This window comes from Drosophila obscura, unplaced genomic scaffold, assembly GCF_018151105.1.
Source record: "Drosophila obscura isolate BZ-5 IFL unplaced genomic scaffold, ASM1815110v1 contig_194, whole genome shotgun sequence".
NCBI lineage: Eukaryota > Metazoa > Arthropoda > Insecta > Diptera > Drosophilidae > Drosophila > Drosophila obscura.
Genome location: NW_024542783.1, coordinates 463,809 through 483,605, shown reverse-complemented (window position 1 = coordinate 483,605; position 19,797 = coordinate 463,809). Strand labels below are relative to the sequence as shown.

Genomic DNA, 19,797 nt, shown 5'->3' with positions numbered 1-19,797 from the left:
CAGACAGACATATAATCGGCTTTTGATGCTGATCAAGAATATATATACTTTTTGGGGTCGGAAACGTTTCCTTCTCTGCGTTACACACATCCACTTTTACCACAAATCTAATATACCCCTTAACTATTTTTGAGTACGGCTGTAAAAATTTAATCTATCGGAAAAACTCGGTTCTGTTCGAAGCGTAAATAAAAAGTTAAATTTTGTCGAGTATTGTAATTTTGCGAAAAGTAAGGCAAGATAAAGATTGTAATTTTGTTAAATGTACAATAAAGTTTTTTGAACACATACATTTTCAAATAAATAATTCGATTTACCTCATGACCTAATACCAAAATTATTAATTAATAAAGCTCACACAAAACCCTCTTAATGATTAAGTATCTGACTTAGGGTTTGGCCCTAATATTTTTTTTGCACCTGGGCCCTTTTCTACCTTGCTACGCCACTGATCATTGAGAGCTGATCTTGGTGAACACGCCCATTGTTTTGGTGAAATATTGTTTCTTGCATAAGTATGACATCATTATATTTTTAAAGAAATATTTTGTGCTCAGTATTTTTGAATACTATAGCATGCTTCAAGCATTCCAGCATTGGAGTCGTGGTGACCATGTCATTGATGAGGTTTATTTTGATTTCTCAGTTGAGCCATTTTCACATCTTTAATTTCCGGCATCCTGTTGAAACTATGGTTTTTGACAGACTTTGTTCTTACCACACTGTTCTGCTGTCCCCAGCAAACGTTGGCATAGGAGATACCCTGACTGATGTGAAATAGACAAAATTTCTTTTGTGTGCTCTGTGCTCTGGCGGGTACGCAGCGGCGGGAAAAAGATATTGTTTGATGATTCAGGTTCTTCTTTCTTTTGACGTGTTTGAGCAGCATAAGTCACCATATGTTTTGGCTTCACAAACATTCGCTTTAATCTAGTTTTTCTGCCCACATCTTCCCCAAATGGATGGTTTATAGCAGTTTTTTTTGGTAAAAACATCTTGAGCATTGCTTGATTTCGTTGTATATATGTATAAAATGTGTAGCTGCAGAGAAGTTACCAATACATTTGCTTATGTATTGCGATTAAAAACGCACCCATCACTTTAATCAAAGTTTCAATCTAAAAATGTATATATCTGTGCAAACTACATGAAAAAATAAAAATTAACGCTCACAAATTTGCGATTTTGAGTGTACTTTATTATTTTATTATATTTTCTATTGTTGCTTACAAATTAAGTTAAGAAATTTTTGTAGCTCGGCAGATAACTCATATTTGTCGTGCAGATCTATGCGAAACGATAGAAAATGGCACTGGTGAAAACATTTAATCTAGCGGAATAAAAGTCATAGCTTTCTAAAATAATAAGGATATATATTTTAAATTTTGTATTTTTATATGTATTTTTAATTTTAATTTTTTATGTTAACAAAATATATTTTTTAACTTTTATTTATTCTTTGACGACAGTAAAAATATAAAATAAAAATAGTTTAAAATTAAAATATGAATAAAGCCAATAATTATTACTAATTACTCTGAGCTTGAACTACATATATCTTAAAAATGGTCGGCCGTAAAAAGTTCCAGGGTATTGTGCTCCAATTTACAAAATTTCACAAAACAACTAGGCAAATTAACAAAAATGAGAGGGAACGCTGTGAGTCGCTTCTGTTGCCGTGCATTCATGGATACATGTTCATCACTTTTGAGTTTAAACGTCTGTAAAATCTTAAAAACTAATTCAATCCTTTTAATTTTTTTAAATATATTCTTTAATTATATAGAAATGAAAAAAGACAATAATTAAAGTAAATCGTCCTCACTAAGAGTTTTTAGTTTAAAAAAAAAGTCAATGTATCAACTTTTACACGTTTGCCATTTTTATATTCATAATTTTTTTTAAATTTTTTTGGGCTAAACCCCTATCTTTAATCAGACGCTGAATACATTTGGGCATACTATCGACTAAATCTGATGTGTGCTTGACAGTCTGCATGCGGTCTCAAAGCTCATCCAATACCTTCGGTGCGACTCATACTTTTCCAATAATATTTTAAGCAGAGCATATAGATTTTAGATTTACATCTGATCTTTGGGTAGATCTCCAAAATATGAAACTAATATTCTTTATTCATCATTCCATCGATTTTAACCAATGGGCCAATTTAAGCCCTTAAGTGAGTGAAGAACTCTGCACGAGATCGGCCTGGCAGCGGTAGTTAAGCAGAAAAAGCCTGCTTTGTATAAAAATGGTGATGCATGTCTTAAAGAACTGGAGCATGGAGGATTGGAAGAAGGTAATTTGGTCATCTGAAACAAAAATAATCCGTTTTTAGTCTGACGATAAGGAGTACTACTGCCACCGACCAAAAAATAGCTGAATCAGGTCAAAGAAACAATGAATCATGGAGGAGGCAGTCTGAATGTGTGGGCTACTTCACTAGATGGAAATATTAGCCCAATATTAGCATCATATTTTGGAAACCATGTAGCATGATACCTCTAGAACAGATTTAGTCGAGAGTATGCCCAAACGTATGGGCTTTTGCACAAAATATTTACAAAAAATATTGAATATAAAAAGCGGCAAACGTACAAAAGATACAACGGAAAGTGCCACTGGCATTGTTTTTGTAAAGTTTCACGGATCGCTGAACGTGAGCGACGACCATCTGGGACGACTTGATGGCGCCTCAAAAAAAAACGTAACGGAAAGAGCCGCGGGAGCTGATCTACAATTAAGATTCTACATTTCATCCGCTACAGGGCGCACGCACACTGCATAGGGCAGAGTGTGCGAGCAAGAAAGAGAAGCAAGTGAAAATTTATTTCTTTATTCTGGCTATAATAATGATCCGATCTGATCCAGATTCGACAATCTGGTAAATATGGTATCTACGTTTTTCTTTTTCTCGTATCTTTAAAACTGTGGATGCCACAGAATTGCGTCCTTTGTGAGGGCGGACGGGGGTGGGGCGAAATTTGGAAATATACCTGTAATACACAGTGTGATTTCACATAAGTCTGGAAACAACATTTGGCTGCTGTAGCTCTTATAGCCTCCATATACTTATGGCCATATACTTATGGGGTCGTTTCCATCTCTACTTTGCACACATTCACTTTTACCACAAATCTAATATACCCCGTAACTCTTCGAGTACGAGTATAAAAATGAAGAATGACGTTGAATACATGTGAATTAAAAAGTATCTACCTCACGAACGAACAATTTTTGGTAACTTAAAAGTTAAATCTGTTGATTGTAATAAAGAACGGAAAAATTTGATGAAGCACCTACGAAAACACGTGAAAACCTTTAAACGTTCGCAGCTGACCGAATATTGATCAAATATGTTTTTAAAGTGATCGGTAGCCTACATTTTTATTGGTAACACTACTCGACCAAATCGAACTTTTTTTCATTAAGAATCCAAAGAGACTTTTTCTGATAGATATGAAACTTTAAATTTTTTAAAGAATTATGTTTTTTTTCTATGGCAGAACTTTTTTTGAAGGATTTTTGAAGTCTGGTATTTTTTTGTAAAGCTTTTTTCAGAGGTAGCGCTTCTTTTTTTCACATAACTCCAGTATCTTACGTCTGTTTGTAAAGAACTTTGCTGTTTTGAAAATATAATTAAAACAGCTAGAAGCATTGATATGCAAAAATTATGATTTTTGTGCGGTATTTTTTACCAAATTTTGACTTTAAAAACTTTTTTTGTGTAGAGGTGCATTAATAAGGCGCCAGTCAGTCTTAGTAAATACATTTTTGAGCATGGTTTTTTAGAATTTTAGAATTAAAAAAAAAAATTTTACTTTTTACATTTTTTTTGCTACATATGTTATCTACATCTATATATACAATGTATATTCTACATTTAACATGTAGATTCAGCATGTACCATTTAGATTCTACATCTCCTCCGCTAGGGGTTGCTCGCGCACTGAACGCGGCAGAGTGTGCGAGCGAGAAAGAGAATGAGTAGCGCGGTCGCTACTGGCAAGAGGGGGCGGGGGAAACAACTATAAATCAATTTCTTCATTCTGGCTTTAATTATGCTCCGATCTGATTCAGATTCGGCAATCTGGTAGATATGGTCATTCTCTACGATACTGCGATTTTAGTTTTAACGTATTGTGCCTGCCACAGAAATTTTGAAATACATTTGTAGCAGTGTGATATCACATGAGTCTGTAAACCAAATTTGGTTTCTCTAGTTCTTATAGTCTCTGAGATCCAGGCGCTCATCGAGACGGACGGACAGACGGGCATGGCTGTATCGACTCGGCTATTGATGCTGAACAAGAATATATATACTTTATGGGGTCGGAAACGTTTCCTTCTCTGCGTTGCACACATCCACTTTTACCACAAATCTAATATACCCTGTAAGGTTCCTATTTCAGGCTGGGATATGCATCAGTCTGTCCAGGGTCCGCTACAACAAAATTTGTAGATTGTAGGAGAACTTCAGGTTTCGAGCTGGCCTTGATATACAGTAGGCAAAGAAAGAAATGATGATGCAGTGGTTTTTGCTTTTGTGGTTCTTGGTTTATTCTTTATTCTTTCATTCACTTAATTCTTCGTGGGCTTGTTTACGATGGATTAATCGCGGATCTTGTTACTTGGCCTGTGAGCCGGTGAACTGCTTAGTCAGTGTCTCGTGTTCGGGCTGATGGACTACCTGTGAGCCGGTGGACTGCTGCCGTTTGTCGCTGAGCTGGGGGTTTTTAAGCAGCTGGCGATCGCACCTGGTACCGGAAATAATTACTTCTTGCTGACTTAAGGTTATTGGATAACAATAATTGTGGAAAGTGGGTGGAAGCTGGGTGCTTCGTTAACAATTTGCTAGTGGGTCAGAAAAGTTCAGGAAAAGGTTTTGCTGAGACTGCATCGCAGTAGGTGCGGGCTGCAGTTGGGAATTCGGTTTAAGATTGATTTTTCTAACTCGGCATCGCGGAAGGTGATAGCTGAATTTGGGCCGGTAGGTCGATAATTTTATGCTGGCTTGACTTATTGTGAAATACGGCAAATGATATTTCTTTTGTAGGCCGTCCATTGCGAAATGTCCCAAGAGGTGGGGTGTTTTAAATTGTTGTGTGGACAAGAGTGTGTAGAGTTGTTGATCAAGAGTTCTTAATTAATTGTGTGCGTTGCTTAAGACTATTTTATTTCCCGGAGTTGCTGACACACCGCTATTTGTGGAGAACCGTGGCTAGAGCCATGGTTCGTTAGCTCTGTGTATATCAGTTTGATTATTGTCTCCGGCCAGCGTGGATGCGCTGACCCCCCGCCGTTTGTGACGAGACATGGCTGGAATCCAGCCATCATATCTCTGATGCAATGCTTGGGTGATATTGGCGGTCGTTTGGCGCATGAACAGGTGATTCAACAGCAGGTTCGGGCGACGAAGATCTCAGACCTGGCACTTGGCATGGCTCGGTGCATGGCGCTAGCAGTCAAGTCGGTACGCGGAAGGTACTCCATTGTGTTGGCGAGGATCGGTGTGGCGTCGGCCGTGGGTACGACAGGGTGGCCGTCGGTGTATCGTGGGGTTATCGTCCTGGTTTCCGGGCCCGCTTTGACGGGCTCTGTGGATATCAGTTCAATAATGGGCCCCGACCAGCGAGGGGTTAGCGTGGCTGTTTCCCGTGTTGCTGGGCTGTCGGATGGTGGCTGCCGTTGTCCTTGTTCGATGCTGGTGGTCGGCTTTGAGGGTGTGGGCGGCTGGTCTCCGTAACTGGAGGTCTGGGAAAATCGGCTGGCGTTACGATGCGTGGTGGGCCAGGTGTGTTGTATTCGGACGCGGTGGGGACTTGTAACCCGGCTTTTGGCTCGGTTTTCCGCTGGTCAGATGTCCCAGGAGTGGTGGGCATGGGTGACCGGGAGCGTCCTGCTGGCTTGGCGTATTGCCGTTCAAGGTCTCCTAGTCGAACCCAGGCGTCCTGCGAGAGTGTCCCGGCAACTAATGCGGCGAATCTCTTTCGTCGTTCCTCGACTGTTCCTTCGTTGCCAAATCCGAATTCCTCGGCAAGGACTTCCAGTTCGTCCCGATGGAGTTTGTAGATCCAGCTGGTGGTTACCCCGGGATTGGTATGGTGTCCCTCAGGGAAGAATTCATCGGGTTGGCCGTCTCCGTGATCTTCCATGGTGTATTTCTGCAGTTAGCGGCACTGTAGCTCTATTGTTCGCGACCGGATTTTGCGTGGGCGCGGGTTTTTGTGCTTCACTGGTATTAGTCCTCGCTAGCCTAGCCTCTTTCAGTGGCCGTGGGTCTTTACTCCACAAAGCTCCGTATTAAGGTGTTAGTCTCCTTAAAGTCACCAAAAAGTCCCTGCTCGGGCGCCACTTGTAAGGTTCCTATTTCAGGCTGGGATATGCATCAGTCTGTCCAGGGTCCGCTACAACAAAATTTGTAGATTGTAGGAGAACTTCAGGTTTCGAGCTGGCCTTGATATACAGTAGGCAAAGAAAGAAATGATGATGCAGTGGTTTTTGCTTTTGTGGTTCTTGGTTTATTCTTTATTCTTTCATTCACTTAATTCTTCGTGGGCTTGTTTACGATGAATTAATCGCGGATCTTGTTACTTGGCCTGTGAGCCGGTGGACTGCTTGTGGAAAGTGGGTCGAAGCTGGGTGCTTCGTTAACAATTTGCTAGTGGGTCAGAAAAGTTCAGGAAAAGGTTTTGCTGAGACTGCATCGCAGTAGGTGCGGGCTGCAGTTGGGAATTCGGTTTAAGATTGATTTTGCTAACTCGGCATCGCGGAAGGTGATAGCTGAATTTGGGCCGGTAGGTCGATAATTTTATGCTGGCTTGACTTATTGTGAAATAACGCAAATGATATTTCATTGTAGGCCGTCGATTGCGAAATGTCCCAAGAGGTGGGGTGTTTTAAATTGTTGTGTGGACAAGAATGTGTAGAGTTGTTGATCGAGAGTTCTTAATTAATTGTGTGCGTTGCTTAAGACTATTTTATTTCCCGGAGTTGCTGACACACCGCTATTTGTGGAGAACCGTGGCTAGAGCCATGGTTCGTTAGCTCTGTGTATATCAGTTTGATTATTGTCTCCGGCCAGCGTGGATGCGCTGACCCTCCGCCGTTTAAGACGAGACATGGCTAGAACCATGATTCGTTACAACCCCTTAACTCTTTTTTGAGTACGGGTATAAAAATGAACAAAAAATACCTTTTGGAAAAGCAAACAAAAAAGGGTTGTACATCGCGTTCCTTTGGTATGAAACGTTGTTGACAGTTACTTTTTCGTTATCTGAGGATACATGTTCAGGTTTCCTTTATATTCTCACAAATACAGGTCCGAACAAATTAGATCTTTGTGGCGTCTACCTAATCATATTTCAACAAAACCAAGTAGAAATACATGAGATATGGGATTTCATTCCTTAAGCATAGTATCCAGCATTGCGGAATCGAAAAATTCCTGTCAAACTCTATATAAAAAAAAACTGTGACTGGAATGTTTCGTTTACGTATTCCTGGAGTGTGTATTCAGCAACACGGGCGGAATCCACAGATTTATATCGATAGTTGCCTATCGGGACCGTGTGTGGACTGAGAGAACAGCTGATACCCAGCTCAGGAATATATACTTTACAATTCTCCTGAAGTGAAAGGTGCAAGATGTAGGAAAAAACTGTCCGCTAAAACAAAAAGAGAGATGAAAATTATTCTTTTTTGTTTTGTAACAATATATGCTGCCACCAACACAATCACTTCATCATCACAGTGCATTTTTTTCCTTTTTTAATTTTAGCAGAGTCAACCGTCAACGACTTCAGACGTATTTTTGTATCGCTCTCCCCTGCATTGCAAAGTGGGTCATGGAGTGCTCAGTGCCCATCCCCCGACTCGTACTGCCTAACCAGCGATTTGCTAATATCGACAAGAACTAGTATAATGCCCTCGCTCAAAACTGTGTCTTCGACCACAACAACGACAACAACCACAACAACAACCACTGCAATTGCTCAGCGCCCGATACTGTCGACCCACTGCGACAAGTCCCAACTCTCCCAACCAATAAGTTCAAAAAATGCTAACGGAGCGTTAATTCAGACTGGGCTCGATCGCTATGTGCAATTGAAAAGAAAATTGAGCCCACAAACTGCGAAGAACGATAATGCAGCTAAAATAACTAAAATAACCGAGAACACTGTGCCACATAAGGCACTAACAAACAATAGATTTGCGATACTAAGTGCCCCAAATGAAGATGAGATCGCCCAAACACCCAAGGCCAAAAAATTAAGACCGCCACCTATTTATGTTCGACAGGCAAATTGTGCTAAACTGGTCAAAAAAATAACTGATACAATTGGCGCAAACACATTCTATGTCACGTCCATAAAAAGGGGTAATATAAATGAAACAAAAATACAAGTCAATGACGAACAAAACTATCGATCAGTTGCGAAATACCTCGAAAATGAAAAAATGAATTACTACACCTACCAACTTAAAAGTAGCAAAGGATTACAAGTGGTTATCAAAGGAATCGAACCAACAGTCCCAATCAATGAGATAATAGATGGACTTAACGATAAGGGCTTCGAAGTCAAAATAGCTATGAACATAATAAAAAGAAAAAAAATTCCCCAGCCAATGTTCAAAGTAGAACTGAGTCGCTTCTAAAGACGCGACTCTACTTATACCCGTATTCACTCAGTATTTACATTTTTGAGCATGATTTTTTAGAATTTTAGAATTAAAAAAAACGAGAAGGAACGTGTGAGTCGCTTCTGGGGACGCGACTCTACTTATACCCGTACTCAGTCAGTATATACATTTTTGAGCATGATTTTTTAGAATTTTACAATTAAAAAAAAAATTTTACATTTTACATTTTTTTGCTACATTTGTTATCTACATCTCATCTACAATGTCTATTCTACATCTAACATGTAGATTGTACATGTACCATTTAGATTCTACATCTCCTCCGCTAGGGGTTGCTCGCGCACTGAACGCGGCAGAGTGTGCGAGCGAGAAGGAAAATGAGTTGCGTTGTCTGGTACGGGAGGGGGAGGGGAAGCAGCTGAAAATTAATTTCTTCATTCCGATCTAATTCAGATTCGACAATCTGGTAGATATGGGCATTCTCTACGATACTGCGTTTTTAGTTTTATCGTATCTTTAAAACTGTGCCTGCCACAGATTTTCGTCCTTTGTGTGGGTGGAAGGGGGCGGGGCGAAATTTTGAAATACACTTGTAGCAGTGTGATATCACATGAGTCTGGAAACCAAATTTGGTTTCTCTAGCTCTTATAGTCTCTGAGATCCAGGCGCTCATCAAGACGGACAGACGGACGGACAGACGGACATGGCTATATAGACTCGGCTATTGATGCTGATCAAGAATATATATACTTTATGGGGTCGGAAACGTTTCCTTCTCTGCGTTGCACACATCCACTTTTACCACAAATCTAATATACCCCTTAACTCTTTTTTGAGTACGGGTATAAAAATTGTACATTTTACATTTTTTTGCTACATCTGTTATCTACATCTACATATATTATGTATCTTCTACATCTAACATGTAGATTGTACATGTACCATTTAGATTCTACATCTCCTCCGCTAAGGGTTGCTCGCGCACTGAACGCGGCAGAGTGTGCGAGCGAGAAGGAAAATTAGTTGTACGGTCGTTGGCAGGAGGGGGCAGAGGAAGCAACTGAAAATTAATTTGTTCATTCTGGCTATAATTATGATCCGATCTGATTCAAATTTGGCAGTCTAGTAGATATGGGCATTCTCTACGATAATAGTTTTATAGTATCTTTAAAAATGTGCCTGCCACAGATTTTCGTCCTTTGTGTGGGCGGAAGGGGGCGGGGCGAAATTTTGAAATACACTTGTAGCAGTGGGATATCACATGAGTCTGGAAACCAAATTTGGTTGCCCCAGCTCTTATAGTCTCTGAGATCTAGGCGCTCATCGAGACAGACAGACAGACGGACAGACAGACATAGCTATATCGACTCGGCTATTGATGCTGATCAAGAATAAATATACTTTATGGGGTCGGAAACGTTTCCTTCTCTGCGTTACACACATCCACTTTTACCACAAATCATATATACCCCTTAACTCTTTTTTGAGTACGGGTATAAAAATGAAGTTCACCCAATATACAAGCTTCAATACCTACTGTACGGTGCAGTTGATCACCGTTGAGGAACCACACAAACGAAATGGACCGGTCCAATGCACAAATTGCCAGGAATATGGACACACGAAAACCTATTGCACTCTACGGGCAGTCTGCGTTGCCTGTGGTGATGTTCATCTCACTGAGGCCTGCCCCGTAAATAAGGAAGCCAAAACGTGGGGCTCGTGTGTTAATTCTGTGAACAATTAAGTTACTCGCATTTTATGTATATTCCATCAAACAGCTTCGTCGGTACATAATTTGCAAGTGCAACAACTACACTTTCGTTTCGTCTCGCAGTCGCCGTCGAAATTTCTGAAAATCATATCAGAAGCGAACTGATCGATCGCGGGTTCATCAACCTCTCACTGTGCTCTCGCCATTCTCGCTTAATTCTATCATTCGCTTATCACCCACATCGCATTTAACGGCGCTTGCGCTCTAGTTTCGTTTGCATTGCTGCTACCTGCTGTGGTCCATCGGTCAACGCAGTTATCTATCTCTTCGAATTTCTCTGCTTCACTTTCGCTTTCGTTGCCGTCGTTGGAATTTTTGCTCACTCTCTGGACTGGAAATGCGCTCAACCCTTTTTTTTTGTCGCCGTCGCTCGCTTCTAAATTTGTTCTCTTGCTGCTGCTGATCTGGTGCCTGCTTTCTGTTGTTGCGTGCATTTGAATTTGGAATCTCTAGTTCTGTGTGCGTGTAATTTACACTACACAACAAAATGACGACGCTCGAAGATTTGAAACGCCAACGGAGCAATATAAAGCGCAATATTTCTCGTATCAAATCTGTGGTGGAAGGCAAATCGGAAAACCCAATTTGTAATGATGAGCTTCGCTATCGCTTGAGCATCTTGGAAACGTATTTCAAGAAAATTCTAAACGTTCAATCTGACATCGAGGATCCGAGCGATGAAGGACGTGCGGACTTGGAAGATACCTACATAGCAATAAAGCTATCCATAAAGGAAAAACTAGGAGGAGATCTGAACGCTAGCATATTGACGCCGGATCACCACCCGCCGCCAGTGCGGTCATCGTTGCCGAGGTTGTCACTGCCAACGTTTGACGGCACTTATGCGAATTATAAGAATTTCATAAATTCGTTCGATCAACTTATTGTGCGTGAGTCTGGACTGTCTAACATAGAAAGGTTTAATTATTTGCTGACCTGCCTAAAGGGGCCGGCGTTAGACACAGTTCAGGCATTCCAGGTTACCAGCGAAAACTATCCGAAGGCTCTTGAAAAACTCAAAGAACGTTATGACAATTCTACTCTTATTTTTCTAGAAGGAATCGAATCATTGTTTGCACTACAACCTGTGGAAAGGGCTAACAGTCAGCAGCTTCGTAGTTTAGTGGATAAAGCCTCCGCTATCTTCAGCTCTTTGGAATCCATCGGCAAACCTGAGAATATTGCTCAAGCTATGCTCATATATATAGTTATGGAGAAGTGTGATCAGCCAACTCGGATTAAGTGGAAGGAATCGCTGGACTACAAGACTCTGCCGACCTGGCTAAAATGCACACAGTTGTTGGAACGCCACTGTCAGTTTCTCCATTCGTCTGGAACCTCGGCTGGTACTTCGTCGCAACGAAAGGCTGAAACCAATAAGTCCAATCGTCATTCAAATCACCATACAACCTCATCGTTTGCCATTACTAATTTGTCTTGTACCCTTTGTTCTAGTTCTGGTCATAAAATTACGAACTGTTCGCAGTTCAAGGCTATGAACAGCAATCAACGGTTCGATAATGTGAAACGCCTCGGTCTCTGCATCAATTGTCTTGGAAACGGCCATAGAGTGGCACAATGCTCATCGACTCATCGTTGCCGTACCTGTAATCGGAATCATCATTCAACCTTGCATCACTCTCAGCCGCAACAAACACCACAATCGTCAAAAGGACAAACCTCAACTCCAGCACAAGAAACACAATCATCGCTACCCTCCTGGCCACCTACTGCTAGTCACTGCTACTGCCAAAAAATGTATCAACTGTGGGGGAAACCATACTGCCAACTATAGAGGTTGTGCTGTCTATAAAGAATTGAAAAATCTCCTAAACCAACAAATAACTGCAGCTCGAAACCCGGTCGTCCGACAAAACTTACCATATATACCATCAACTACGACTACAGGAGTTTCTTTTGCTCAGGTGTTAAGTTACAACAACGGGTCGTACGCCTCAGTCTCTAAGCCGACAATTCAACCAACCACAGCGGGAATAATGCAGAATCAGGCATCAAATCTGATCCCAGAAATCTCTGCCCAACATACCCCTGCTAATCCATCCCAATTGCCTAGTGAAATTGAGTCAATGATGGTAACTATAACTATGAGCTTATGCGCAACCAAAATCTCCTCCTGAAGCTCCTAATCAAACAGAAATCTGTTTAAATGTCCTGTCTAAATATATGTTTCTGGAATGCAAATGGCATTTCGCAGCACAAATGCGAGCTCTTACAGTTCCTCGCTCAACACGACATTGACGCCATGCTCATATCAGAGACTCACCTAACAAATAAACACTATTTTCACCTCGATGGCTATAACTTCTATGCGACAAATCCTCCCGATGGTAAGGCACATGGAGGTACTGGCATTCTGATCAAGAATCGCATTGGGCATTATCCATTGCCTTCATTTGCTACACCTTATCTACAGGCAACAGCAATTCATATTGAAATTCAAAGCGGCTACCTAAACCTAGCCGCAGTATACTGCCCACCACGCTTCTGCATTTCGGAAACAGAATTTGTAACATTCTTCGACCTACTAGGTGACCGATTTATAGCTGCTGGTGACTACCATGCTTAGCACACCAATTGGGGATCTAGACTTACCAACCCGAGAGGAAGACAACTATATAACGCTATAATAACCCCACGAAACAAGCTAGACTTTCTCTCTCCATGCAAATCCACATACTGGCCCACAGATCCAAACAAGCAACCCGACTTGATTGATTTTGCAGTTACACGAAGGGTGCTGCAAGCTCAGATTAATGTAGATCACTTAACAGATCTATCATCGGATCATTCGCCCATACTACTTCACCTTTACGAACATACACAGCTTTCGGAACGCCCACACTTTCTAACATCTAGCAAAACAGATTGGCTCAAATACAGGAAGTACATAAACTTTCCTATAGCAGTCGTATTTCTAGGCACATTGAAGTGCTGCTACGCGATAAAAGAAGGCTTCGCCGAGAGTGGCAAGCACACAGATCACCTGCCTCGAAGGAGCGGCTAAAAATAGCCAACCACCTACTACGCAGAGCCCTAGAAGATGAAAAAAACCGAGCTCAAATATACCATATGGAGCAACTCTCCCCAACTAGCAAACGATTCCGACTGTGGAAAGCAAAATCAGGCGTATGCCCACCAATCGAGAGTGAATCACCTTTGCGTACACAAACAGGAGAGTGGGCTCGAAGCAACAAAGAGAAGGCAAATACATTTGCCGTCCATCTAGAAAACGTCTTCAAACCACACCCAGCAACAAATAGCTTTCTGCTCCCACCAACCAACAATCCCGAAGCTACTCCGCCTATCATATTCCAATCAGGAGAAGTCACAAGGGTCATTAAAGACCAAATCTCAAAGCAAAAGAAAACTCGGGGCCACGATTTCATCTCCCCTAAAATGATCATAGAATTGCCGAGCTGTGCAGTGTATTTCCTTACTTGGATATTCAACAGCATGATGAAATGGGGCTATTATCCTCAAGAATGGAGGAAATCAGTCATCACAATCATCCATAAAGCCGGAAAAGACAAGTCCAAACCATCATCATATAGACCTATCAGCCTACTGCCTTGCCTATCAAAGATATTTGAAAAGCTGCTCCTGAATCGTATCAAGCAATACTTACACATCAGCGGTGCCATCTCGACTCACCAATTTGGATTTCGCGAAAAACACGGAACCATTGAACAAGTAAACCGTATAACCTCTGAGATACGAAATGCATTTGAAGTTTCGCAGTACGATGCAAAGATTTCCTCTCTGAATATCATCCAATTGAAGCTGGTGTACCGTAAGGCAGCGTGCTTGGACCGACAGCAGATCTACCGACAAACAGCCTAACAACAACTTCGACATTTGCTGATGATACTGCCATATTAAGTCGCTCCAAGTGCCCAAGAAGGGCCACGGAACATTTATCATCTCATCTCGTGGCCTTAGAAAAATGGCTAGCAGACTGGCGCATACACGTAAATGAGCAAAAGTGCAAGCATGTCACCTTCACGTTAAACAGACAAACTTGCCCTCCATTATGTCTGAACAATATCAACATTCCACAAATCACCGAAGTAACATACCTTGGTATTTATCTGGATAGAAGGCTTACTTGGCGTAAACACATCGCAGCGAAGAGAAATCTACTTAAATTTAAAGCTAGCAATCAACATTGGCTAATAAAAACCCGTTCACCACTAAAACTGGAGTACAAAGTAGTTTTGTACAATGCAGTTCTCAAACCCATCTGGACATACGGCTCCGAGCTATGGGGAAATGCTTGCGTTAGTAATTTAGAAATAATCCAGAGAGCTCAATCGAAGATACTAAGAACTATCACTGGGGCACCATGGTACATACGGAATGAAAATATCCATAAAGACTTAAATGTAGGATCAGTTAAAGATGAAATTGCCAAAGTGAAAGCAAAGTACAAGGCCAAGCTTCAAGCCCATCCAAATAGACTTGCGCAGTCTTTAACTTGGCACACTAGCCATACACGACTCCGGCGAAGAGACTTTCCCACCCAGCAATAATACTTAGCTAGGGACGTACTCTAAGTAATTAAGTTTAATTAATTAAATAAATATATTAGGCTAAGATTTATATACTTGTCGGAAGTCTCTAATAGGGAAGTTTCGATAAATGAATCCCGTAATAATAAAAAAAAAAAAAATTTAAGCGGAATTTTACAGTTGCCTCTGTTTACAAAACACAGCTGATTCATCCACCCTGTTTTAGCTATGTTCCACACCCTCACGGAATAACTAGCAAATTCCTTGCCGTAATTTTCCGCGGCGCTGGAGACAGGCCTTTAACCCATACAACAATAAGTAATTTTTATTCTTTTCAGTCAATTCTAAGGATATAAAAACTTTTTTATTTGCTGTTATTTTGCTACAAGTTTTTAAACATAAGTGATACATTTGGTTTTCTAATGTTTGTTAACATTTTTTAAAATAATTAAAGTTTTCTTTTTGTCTTTCTTTTTCAATCGAACCAGATTCTCTTATGAGATTTCACGCATAGTCTCCCATAATGTACTCATTCCAAACACCTTGATAACTTGGTTTCATAGATTTTAATTGTTGATGAAATCTCTCTCCGTGTTCATTACTAACGTCGCCTAGGTTTGTCGGAAAAAAGTCTAAGCAGGAAATGGATTTATAGTGACATGTTGGCTCCAATTTTTTCATAATTCTCAACTAGGTCTTGAACGATATCAACGTAATCATCACTCTTGCTGTTACCAAGAAAAATTTTTGTAACCAGTCGGAATGAGTTCCAGGCTGCTTTTTCATTCGTAGATAAAATATTTTCAAATTCATCATCTTTTAATAGTTTTCTTATTTGGTGACCATGAAATACTCGTTCCTTCACTTTTGTCACCGATAGACGTGGAAAAAAAGCTTTCAGGTAACGCATTGTTTCGTCTTCCTTATTCAGTGCTTTAACCAAAATTTTCATTAGTCCCAGCTTAATGTGTAATGGTGCTAAAATAACGTATTTAAACTTCACGAGAGCTTCATCATTCTGTATGTTGTAATTTTCCAAAGTATGTTCCTCCCGTGTTGGCCAGAATTTTATGAGTAACGCTGTTCTCTAGCTCTTCTATTCCATAAACACAGGCAGCACCAGTGTTTTGTGTAACCACCTTGTAACCTCATTAAAATGGCTACGACTTTTATGTCACACGCGACCTTCCACTGGTGTTCTTTATATTTTATATTTTCAAACAATTTAGCCATTGTTTAATATGTTTCCTTCATATTAACAGCATGGGCGATGGGAACAGACGGCTTTTGTTTTCCATTATGTATTTCATACCAAAGGAACGCGATCAGGTACCAAATGTACAAACCTTTTTCGTTTGCTTTGTTCTCAATTGGCAGCTGGGCCCGCAACCTTCCAAAACGAATTTTTTGTTCATTTTTTTTAATTCTTTAGATTTGGTTAACGAATTTTAGCTAAAAGGTTTCTCCATAGATTTAAATGAGCAATACCTAAAACGACGCCTAATTAATGCACCTAACCTATACCCAAACGAGAAGGAACAAGTGAGTCGCTTCTGGGGACGCGACTCTACTTATACCCATACTCAGTCAGCATATACATTTTTGAGCTTATGATTTTTTTGAATTTTAGAATTAAAAAAAAAAATGTTACATTTTTTTGCTACATCTGTTACCTACATCTACAATGTATATTCGATATCTAATATGTAGATTGTATATGTACCATTCAGATTCTACATCTCCTCCGCTAGGGGTTGCTCGCGCACAGTTTTATCGTATCTTTAAAAATGTGCCTGCCACAGATTTTTGTCCTTTGTGCTGGCGGAAGGGGGAGGGGCACAATTTTGAAATACACTTGTAGCAGTGTGATATCACATGAGTCTGGAAACCAAATTGCCCTAGCTCTTATAGTCTCTGAGATCTAGGACGGACAGACAGACAGACGGACAGACAGACAGACGGACAGACAGACATGGCTATCGACTCGGCTATTGATGCTGATCAAGAATATATATACTTTATGGGGTCGGAAACGTTTCCTTCTCTGCGTTACACACATCCACTTTTACCAAAAAGTCTAATATACCCCTTAACTCCTTTTTGAGTACGGGTATAAATATCATCAAACCATTTCTAAACCACAAATATTTAAGAAAAAGTTGGTTTTGTTCCTTAAGCCTAGTACTCAGACGCGCTAAATTTTCAGTCGACCGAAAGTGCTATATATTCCGCTCGGTTCCTAGTGTGACCTAAGTTGGCAAAATGTATGCTCTACGGTTACACTGTTTGGTGTTTGTTTACAAACAGAAATCTGTTTGAATTTCAAATGTTTTGCTAAAGTAAGCAGAAATGTCTTATTTGTGGGCGCTGTGGAGCTGGAGGGCGATAATGCACACGGCACTATTGAATAAATCCGATCCTGCAGGAAAGATATTGCAATCAACATGGTTTTAATCTTCCTTTTCAAGATTAAAATGAGTAAAATTAATAAATAATAATATCCATACAATCGGTATTAATTCGACTCCCTAACTAAATTTAATTTATCTTCATTATTGCACTTTTTTAGCTGGCTTGCACTTGTTTCCTTCCATATTTAATGTGTGTGTGTTGTGTGTGTTTTTGTGTCATGTCATTAGACGACGGAAATTGAAAATTTTCAATGTTCCGATCGAGATGGGAAAATACCATCGGTTGCTTTTCTAGTATGTATCGAATGGCTTTTCTCGGAACTGAGTACCGGTCTGCGAACGCCTGCTACGGATTTCGGTCGACCGAAACAGGGATGATTCTTATCGGTTTCATACGAATATCATCCCTGATTCGGTCGACGGAAAATTTAGCGCGTCTGAGTACTAGGCTTTAAGGAAAAATCGTGTCGGGTAGTGTAATCGAATCCAACAAAAAAATTAAGTTTAATAAATTACACTAGTCAACACGAGAATTAGGCTGTGGCCCAAAATGGCTTTTTCTTATAGATTTCGGGGTTTAACATTTTTTAACGAATTATGGTTTTTTTATGGTGTAGTTTTTTTTAAAGAATTTTTTAAAATCTGGTATTTTTTGAATATTGTTTTTTCAGAGGTAGTGCTTCTATTTTTCACATAACTGAAGTATCTTATATCTGGATGCATAGTTTTGAGTCGTTTTGGTCAAACGGCTGCAAGTTGACCGTTTATCCATAGATTTTAATGAGCAATACCTTAAACGACGCCTAATGAATGCGTCTATCTAGAACTAAGAATGCATGCCATAAAATAAAAAATAAAGTACTACAAAAATTTTTAAATGCCGAAATTTATCAGAAAAAGTCATTTTGGTTTGTCGAGTAGTGTTATTTAAAGTTGGAAATTTATTCCGTTAGATTGACTGTTTTGCACAGTGTGAGCCTGCCCAATTCGAAAGCAAAACGAGAAGGAACGTGTGAGTCGCTTCTGGGGACGCGACTCTACTTATACCCGTACTCAGTCAGTAAATACATTTTTGAGCTTATGTTTTTTAGATTTTAGAAAAAAAATTTTACATTTTACATTTTTTTGCTACATCTGATATCTACATCTACATATACAATGTATATTCTACATCTAACATGTAGATTGTACAATGTACATGTACCATTTAGATTCTACACTCCTCCGCTAGGGGTTGCTCGCGAGTGAACGCGGCAGAGTGTGCGAGCGAGAAGGAAATGAGTTTCGTTGTCGTTTGAGGGAGGGGGGGCAGGGGGCACTGAAAATTAATTTCGTCATTCTGGCTATAATTATGAACCGATCTGATTCAGATTCAGCAGTCTGGTAGATATGGGCATCTCTACGATACTGCGTTTTTAGTTTTATCGTATCTTAAAAGTGCCTGCCACAGATTTTCGTTCTTTGTGGGGGCGGAGGGGGCGGGGCGAAATTTTGAATACACTTGTAGCAGTGGGATATCACATGAGTCTGGAAACCAAATTTGGTTGCCCTAGCTCGTATAGTCTCTGAGATCTAGGCGCTCATCGAGACAGACAGACAGACAGACAGACGGACAGACAGACATAGCTATATCGACTCGGCTATTGATGCTGATCAAGAATATATATACTTTATGGGGTCGGAAACGTTTCCTTCTCTGCGTTACACACATCCACTTTTACCACAAATCTAATATACCCCTTAACTCTTTTTTGAGTACGGGTATAAAAAAAGCCCAGACAGCGGGAATACGAATAAAGGAGACTGCACAAAGAGAATTCGAAAAATTATAAATGAAAAATTTACAGTTGTGTTCAATTAAATAGTAGTGCCGCACCTCGTCACTTTCAAAACTCTTTTTGAGACACTTCCAGCTATCCAAATTGAACAAATGATACCTTTTTAAATAGACTGGACTGTTAGCATTAGAAAACCGAAGAAATATCAATACATTTGAATTCCATTTTCTTGTTTTACATGAAATTTGCTGTTCAATAAAGTAGTAGTGTTTTTTTAGAACATTAAAAAAAACAACGAATCTCAAATAAAAACATATATTTCATGTGCTTAATGTTTCCTGAGCTTTAATATTTAGTTTTTAATCAATTTGGTTTTCATTGCGAACTTGCACTGGCCAAACATGGGTCTCTCTGCCAACGCTTCAATAGGATTTGAGTCAATAATCCATGAACCAACCACTTGGTAAAACTTGGCTCTGGTTGACGGATTTGCAGTTGCAACAATGTATTTGGTATTCTCCAATAAGATTTCGATGAGATTAATATCCAGTTGGACAGTTGGCCATGGAAAAACGTCGATCTTTTCCGATAAAAATTAATTCCTAGCGAGCTTTTATGGGTGTTTCAAGTCATTATCCGGTTAAAATATCCTTTTAGCAGTA

The 19,797-nt window shown here is 40.1% G+C and overlaps 1 protein-coding gene across 1 annotated transcript in view; it reads right to left on the bottom strand.

Moving 5' to 3' along the window:
* Nucleotides 1–2,293: 2,293 nt before the first annotated feature.
* The window catches only part of LOC111076623 (YTH domain-containing family protein), a 70,241-nt gene continuing 52,737 nt past the window's right edge, over nt 2,294–19,797 (bottom strand). Inside the window, exon 7 of the mRNA XM_041593708.1 lies at nt 2,294–2,312. Within this exon, the coding sequence (XP_041449642.1) occupies nt 2,309–2,312 (4 nt within the window). The 3' untranslated portion in view covers nt 2,294–2,308. The remainder of the gene's footprint in view (nt 2,313–19,797) is intronic.